This window comes from Numida meleagris, chromosome 3 (assembly GCF_002078875.1).
Source record: "Numida meleagris isolate 19003 breed g44 Domestic line chromosome 3, NumMel1.0, whole genome shotgun sequence".
In the NCBI taxonomy this organism is placed as follows: Eukaryota; Metazoa; Chordata; class Aves; order Galliformes; family Numididae; genus Numida; species Numida meleagris.
In genome coordinates this window covers 35,405,597-35,413,400 of record NC_034411.1, presented here as the reverse complement: position 1 = coordinate 35,413,400, position 7,804 = coordinate 35,405,597, and the positions used below count along the sequence as shown (strand labels likewise).

Here is a 7,804-nt window from a genome sequence, read left to right as displayed (position 1 = left end):
ATCTAGTACATTTTTTGCTGAAATTGTCATCACAGGAGAGAAGCAGAGAGCCAGTGTGGGCACAGCCAGAGCCTGGAGTGCCAAGCATAACTTGACCACCTTGAAATGGTCACGGGCCCTTCTGCTTCTCATTTCTCCTCTGAAAGAGATGCAAATATATATCATACAGAACATGGGATCATCCACTTAGCTCTGTCCTTCCAGTCTCCTGAGTAAAATGGAAGCCTCAGCCACATTCCTTTCTGATTGGCCATTAACTTCATATAATTTGGTGGTAGCCATCCAGAAGAAATCAGGAAACTTGGTTATTTTTCCCCCAGACTTAAGGGGAGATGTGACCTCTCAAGACAAGACAACTTCAATAGTGGAACTCCTGATCAACAGCAGTCGAACTACAAAATCTTAGGTTCTTCAGATATTTTTTTGTTCCAGAAGTGATCACATGCTCAATGCAGTACATTGCTGCATTTTTCCTTTTTCTTGAAAAGTTGATGGGAAGGTGACTGTATTTAGATTTTTTTTGAGCAGTATACACTACAAATGACAATGTGTGTGTTTTTTGGTCCTATGCTCCTGTAGATATGTAACATACAGCAGCAATACAGCTGCAATTGGTTACTGAGACTCAGGGCTGGAGCCCTTCTACAGAGCCCTCCTGCTGCAGCCAGTCCTACAGGGAGACTGGCTTGTGCCCCACTCTGTGGATGCACAACATGTCATCTTTCATATATTGCTGTTACTTTGGGGGCAATTGAACAAAATACGGTTGCTTGGGTGTTTTTCACTCAGTGCTACTTTCTCCATTTTGGAACAGAGTTCTTATATTAGAAAACTGAAACAAATGGCTACCTCAGTGATGCTGCAGCTCTGCGGATCTCATTGATAGAGCTTTGCTGACAGCAAATCTCAAGCCCCAGTTATCAATGCCTGAAAATTTCTATGATACTATCTCTACTACTCCATTAAATCTTGAGATTAAAAAAAAGGACATATTTTAATATACGCACATAAATTTGCATAATTTGCATGGAGAATTACAGTACTTCTCTCACATAGACCATATAAATTCAAATTAAACTATACATACCATAGAATCACATTCTATCCGGAGTTGGAAGGGACCTGCAAGGATCATCGAGGCCATCTCCTGGCTCCACACAGGACCAGCAGTGTTCTCACGAATTCACCACACAAAGAATGTTTCCCTCTCTCCCTCTGATGAAGAACAAGCCTCTTCCAAAGCCTCACTTTCTAATCTTACCTCCTTACTGCAGAGGCAGGCTCACAGAAATTGAGTGCAGGCCCACAGAATTAGTTTTGAAAGAGCGGTCATCCTCTGACTCCTTTTTCTCATCTTCCTTTTGCCTAAGGCAGCCCACCAGAACACCGACAAGCTGTGTTCCCCTTTTGTCACAGTTTTCCATCAGTCGAAGGGCACTTCTCACACAGAGCTGGGCTGGTATGGTGGTGCTGCCTGAGATGTCACTTGGCTCTCAAGATCACCTATATGTTTCCTAGAACCATAACGTTAGTGCCCAGGGACCCACTGTACAGCTCTGGGCAGCGGGTGACACCTCTCCTCTCAGTTGCCATGGCCCCCACAGCTCCACACTACACGGCCTTCAGTCCACTGTGTGCGGCCTGCAGCCAGCTGAGGCAGCCCCCGGAAGGAGTCTTGCAGCCCAGTGAGCAAAGTGACCCAGCTAGAGACACAGGCACTGGCTCTGCAAATGCACTAAGAATTTTCTTGGTCTGTTTTCTCATCTGTAAGACTGAGATGAAGCTATTTCCTCACAGGAATTTGATAATGGAGTAAATGGCTGTGAAGTGGTTGGAAGAGCTCAGACAGAAGCCCCACTGTAGGGATGATCCGTAGCTCTTTGGCATTAGCAGTGCCCCACAGGCCTGCAGGCAGTGCCAGCCTCTGTAAGATGAGCTGTGCCCAGCCCCAGCCCCGCTGCCTGGAGGTTCCAGCAAGAGGGAGACGGCCACATTGATCTGCAGCAGCTCCACAGCGCTCCCAGAGCTTCTGGTTCTCACTGTGTCCCCATGGGGAAAAGCTTTATGAGAACCATTTTCTTACTGCAGGCAGAACAGCTCTTAGGTATGTCTAGCCACCAACTTTTTAGAAATTCATATATAATCTTCGTCCTTCATGTCTAGTTCCATACATGCCCACACGTGCACGAATAGACATACAGAATGTGGAAGTCCCACTTTGCACTTTTGTTTTGATCTTTATTATTAATTTATCTTTTTTTTGTTAAGAAAAATTAGTTTTCCTGAAAGGCATCATGCTGCCACTAAACTGTTATTTTTTGATATAAGAAAAAGATCTCTGTAGTCCGGACAGTGCTTTTAGCTACTCAGCAGGAACAGAAAGGCCTATAAATTATAAAAACATGTATTAATTTTTAAAACTGGTCTAAAAATACTAGCCCTAAGGAACTGATGGAACAGACTACCAGAACTTAACACATTAAGGATACACATTATTGTGAAGTAAGAGTGTATAGTTTAATCCCTGAAATGAACACCTACCCATCCTGTCACTTCACTCCTAAAGCCATGTATTGTTCAGCTTTCATTTCAGCAATGATCTCTGTGGATATGCTGGTTCTCTAGGGATGAGAGAAACAACACTGAAAATACCACTCAGGTGACCAAGGGACCCGATGCCCTTCACAAAGGCAACTTGCTGTGAGATACATGTCCTCACGTGTGGCAGCATTTTTTAAAGTGTAACATTTGGAAATATCGCCTTATGGCCCCATGCGGATATTCAGTAACTATGAACTCCAATTTTAATATAGCCTCCTCAAAGAGGGCATTTTGCAATACTCTGTCAAGACAAATTTTTAAGAGCGCTTCTCGGTAAGAATGTCAACACAGCTCACAAAACAGCAGCTGTCTGTGCAGTTGTTAGCCATGGGAGATGGGCACTGGGTTTGTTTTTTTTCCAGCTCCTCATTCACTATTCCCTCCGGCCTTGTTGGAACAGCTAATGATCAAGACCTGTGAACACAGATTTATGGTTATCTTATCCTGATTTAAAGTATTTCCAGGGCTGTATAAAACCACTTGCTTACTAAAGTATGTCTTCTCCTCTAAAGCTAAATGAATGTTGAGAAAAGAATCTGAAAAGGAAATGCCTTGCTCCCAACCACTGTTGGTTGTCACTTGCAAGAGCAGGGATGGGTAAGGCTTACCAAGTTGAGAACAAAAATTATTCTTACAAACTTAAGGAGCTGGCACAGCTTGAAATGGCAACTGCACTTGGGCACTATGGCCAAGGCCAATGTTGTCTGATGTATTTAGTAACCAAGAAGCACAGCTGAACTATCACAACTATAAGCTTGTCAGCGTTGACAGATGTGATCTAAGCGAAGACGACATCTTCGTGCTGCTTAAAATCTGGCCATTCATCAGGATGAGGCTAAGCAACTTGACTGGTGAGAAGGTAAGTTTCTTCCTCGCTGTTCTCACCAAGTACAAAAGACTTTTCCTTTCCAGGCAGTGGCATCCATTTGCTTTACACTCCATTTCACAGAATGCTTCACGCGTTCCTGCACACCCTTCTTGTTTTTTCTTGACTCCTTCTCAAAGCAGCAGTTTCAGATCTTTTCTACGCTAGAAATCTTTCTGGTTAAAATTGCAAAGGCCTTTAGACAGGCATTACCCACCTGAAATTCAGTCTTTGGTACGAAGCATCATTCTCTTCGGAGACCGAAGGAGTTGTTAATTTTGGTACAAAGTACACGCTCCAGTGAAACACCATCTTACTGGTACCAGACCAGGTACACAACTTGCACTCAGCTTCATTTCTGTATGCCACAGTTAGATGTGATAGTCCTTAGAAGTATTCACTGGCCGTACCAGTGCAGGCACTTAAGGGAGGAACCTGCCATGCTGACCAGAATGGTCTGGCGTAAGCTAGCTGATTGCCCAAGGAGTTCTGAATGCCTTTCTGCGTAACCTTTGCCCAAAGTATGGCAGATAGATGAAAATGCAACAAGGAAAAGAAATAACTCACTACTAATGCTTGAGCAAATGAGGACTGCTTGAATGTATTAGCCTATAAGTGCATTTCCCTTACTTTTGCAAAGTAGGGGCAAAAATAAGGGAAGCTGGCAAGAAGAGAGGAAATGTGAATAGCAGTAGATGAAGTGAGGGAACATGAAAAAATCATGAGCATCTGGAAAGCCCTTCTCATTTGTTCAAGTCTCACTAAACCAACTGTGCATCCATGAACATCGGTAAAACTCTCCTGCTTCCATACAGCTGAGTGCTATTGAGTGTGCCACCAGTACAGGCTTGGTGACATCAAACTGAGGGCAAAAAGGAGAAAGAGGTGAGCAAAGACCACAGCTCACCACTGCCAAGTCAAAGCAAAGCTCGATAACTCTGACAGATGCAAGCTGGCAATGAATTCTGGAACTTAATACTAATCTCTTAGTTTTCTTCTTGCACAAAGCTAACTACCGAAGAGGAAATGCAATGGCCTCCAGAAAAGTTCATATGATGTCCAAGCTGGGACAAGAGAAGAAAAAAAAAAAAAAGGTAACAATCCAGAGCCAAATCAGAATGCTCAATAAAGTTTTCCAACATAGGAAGCCCAAGGAAAGCAGTCTGGAAAACATCAAATGTTGCACCTGGCAGGTACATTAAAACTCCTTTATTTTCATTCCACAAAGGGGAAACAATCACTATATGGTGACTAAAACTCAGGATTATTTTTGCTTCTAGTTTTGCACACAAGTATCAATTCAAATGTGGAAATGAACTCCAGCATAGGAAAGTGAACCAGCACTGTCAGCACAGATTAAACGAAGCAGTGGTGGCAGTAATGCAACCTTTCTGGAAGAAGAGATGTTTATGCAAAATGCCATTTCCTATTTCAGTAAAGGTAGAGCAGAATGCAGGAAGACCGTGTGAAGTTCCGAGCTCCAAATTACATATTTACACATTTTTAAAGTTCCAGAAACACTTTATTTATTTAAAAATGGAGTTGTAAATGCATATAACAAAATAACATACATAATAAATGTAACAAAAATAAATAAGGAGAACATGTTCATATAAAATAAGAACATAGTAATGCAAAATGCTTATTACAGAACAGAAAGGTATAAACGCCTGAAAGAACACAAACAGAATCTTGCATGAAGAGCCTGCACCTCCAAGCCATCTTCGCCATCTCCTACTTTCCACTTGAGTCTGCAGAAAAATTAATGTTCCCAAGCATTAAACAAAAGAAGGAATTATGGTGATGGTTTGGTACACTCTGTTTCAATACCTAGCTCTAGTTTCTATTTGTTTTTGCCCTTCTGCACCTTCTAAAACTTTTCTTGTAGCCTCTGTAAACTAGCGTAGTTCAGGCTTCCACAGTTAGCTGGAGTAGAGCATACTGAGTCATACGTGAAGGCTGTTTGCTTTTAATTATTTTTTAAAGAAAATATGAAATCCATTATACAACAGATTAGTGGTTTTGTTTTTACATCTCTACAAAAAAAGTTTTTGCGTTTTTATTAACTGGTCCAACTTTTACTGACTTCTGAAAGCCTGTACAATTTAAAAGTGTACAGAAAGTAGGTTTTTTAAACAAATGTCATATAGGATTATTGCTGAAATATTAAAGACCATTTCATAAAAGCTGCAAAACTGTATCTTTAACCTTAATATATAGAGACCGATGCAAACATAGGAAAATTCCAGTCTATTAGTTACATCTAACAGAAATAACATTCCTCCAAATTACAGTGTTCTGGAAATACAAAGTAATTTACTTTTATTTTTATTATTATTTTCAAATGTTAAGTTACTGGGACAACTTATAAGGAAAATAGGCTTATATAGGAAACTTTAAATAGACTTGCTTTTCAGTGGTGTAAGCAAAATGTCTTTGTTAGCAGTCTTCTTCCAGAATCCTTTTAAATATGTAAGACAGAGACAGTTTTACTAGTAGGACTACAGGAAAATATACAGAAGCAAATTAAAATCATTTGCTTGGGAGTGCATCTACTGATGAAGCAAATTATGACAATTCTACGTCCAAGACCCTAAAGAAAATTTTACATCTCATGATCATTCTAAGGAACAGTAATTTTTTTCAGAAGCTTACGTTGCATTTGAATTTGTGAGAGCCCATTTGCCTCAGTATGCTTTAAAATGTCCCACGTCTCTGTATGTTTACATTCGTTTTCTAGTTTCAACAAACGTTTGGGCAGAAATTAGATATAAGATACTTCTACTTTTATGAACAACAAAAAGACATTTGAAGATCAAAAAGTGCCAAATAATCCTTTCAGAAAGCAGATTAAAACACTGCAGTGTTAATACAACTATGGTATTACCAGTTTTCTATGTACACCAAAACACTGTTTGCTCTTTAATGATATCGATATGTTCACCTACCACTCCCAGCAAATCTTAGTGCAAACATAATACGTGAAGTTTGTAAACCCCAAGACAATTTACGCAGCAACAAGGTTATACAAAACACAGAACTGTTTGAGATTCTCGGCACACAAGAACAAATGCTTTCTGAAATCCGTCTTACCTTTTGCAGTAACGTGTCATTGTAGCCAAAGATAATGTTTCCTATATAAATCATTTAAATCAGAATCGAATGCAACTGTTCAATAGTTCTGTACAAACTTTAGAGGAGGAGGTCCATTAAATAGAGCAGCTTGGCAAAGAGATTTGGGGTTTCAGTAACATTAAATGTTAGACTGCTCGCATGGCTTTTAAAAAGAAAGAAATCTGTTAAGTGAAAACTGCCAATATAATAATTTCTTTGCAAAGCGCACAACCACAAAGGGCAAATCTGCCACAATCTGCTTTCCTACACTTGGATCTATGCATGTCCTTATGATTTGAAAAGGATTTGTGTGACAAGCAAAGAATCACAGTTAAAGAAAACTGGTTTTATTAAACAACTGCTGTTTGACCAAGCCTTTTTTTTTTTTTAATTATAAAACCAATATTATAATCTTTCCATTATTTCTAAACATTCCACGTGAAGGGTGTTGGTACCAACAGTGAGATGTCATTCACGCAGAGTGGCATCTTCCTCTTCGCCGTCTGGGTTAAACCTATTGAAATGCATGCTGAAATCTGGCTCAGATTCAGCGGTCCCCAATTCAGCTGCAACAGGGCCGGCAGCGGGGCGGGGAGCCCGTGCCTCGGGCTGGCAGTTTGGCTGCACCTGGGGACGGGCACTCTGGGAAACAGGACTGGACTTCTGCTTCGGCTGAGCTGGCATGATGGGGCTGCCAAATCCCAAGTTGCTCAGAGCATCCAAGGTGCCATCGGGGTCAATCATAGCATTAATCGCTAAGCAGTCAAGAGAAGATGAAAGGGAGGGGGTAGAAACCATAAAAAAATATTATTTTCTGCACTGATAAAAAACGTTTTTTCTGTTCACATATTAGCACCTCTGTCTAGAGTAAAAGCCTACAAACGATCCCACTAGAGTACAGGGGCACCGTGTCACCCTGACCCACTATCTAGAGAGGTCTGATGCTTGCCAGGGGCCTGCACCGAAGATGTGACAGAGAGGCGGCCAGACTGTGTACGCCCCACAGACTACTACCCCCTGCTTCTGTTTCACGTAGGCACCACTGACACAGCTGTCAGCAACTTGAAGAATATCCAGAGGGACCACAAGGAGCTGGAAGCAGCAGTGAAGAACTCGGGAGCACAGGCAGTCCTCTCATCAATCCTTCAGGTTAGGGGAATGGGGAGGGAAAGGACTGACAGAATTAAGAAAAGCAATAAATGGCTAAAGGAGCGGTATTGTGAA

General features: G+C 41.3%; 1 protein-coding gene across 10 annotated transcripts in view; it reads right to left on the bottom strand.

Annotated features, from left to right (window-relative positions):
- The window catches only part of CEP170 (centrosomal protein 170), an 89,054-nt gene continuing 86,216 nt past the window's right edge, over nt 4,967-7,804 (bottom strand). For 9 of the 10 annotated variants that reach the window (XM_021392361.1, XM_021392357.1, XM_021392358.1 and 6 more), the window contains one exon: nt 4,967-7,335. In XM_021392361.1, coding sequence (XP_021248036.1) covers nt 7,049-7,335 — 287 coding nt within the window. In that variant the 3' untranslated portion in view covers nt 4,967-7,048. The remainder of the gene's footprint in view (nt 7,336-7,804) is intronic. The other variant, XM_021392365.1, reaches the window with a different exon arrangement.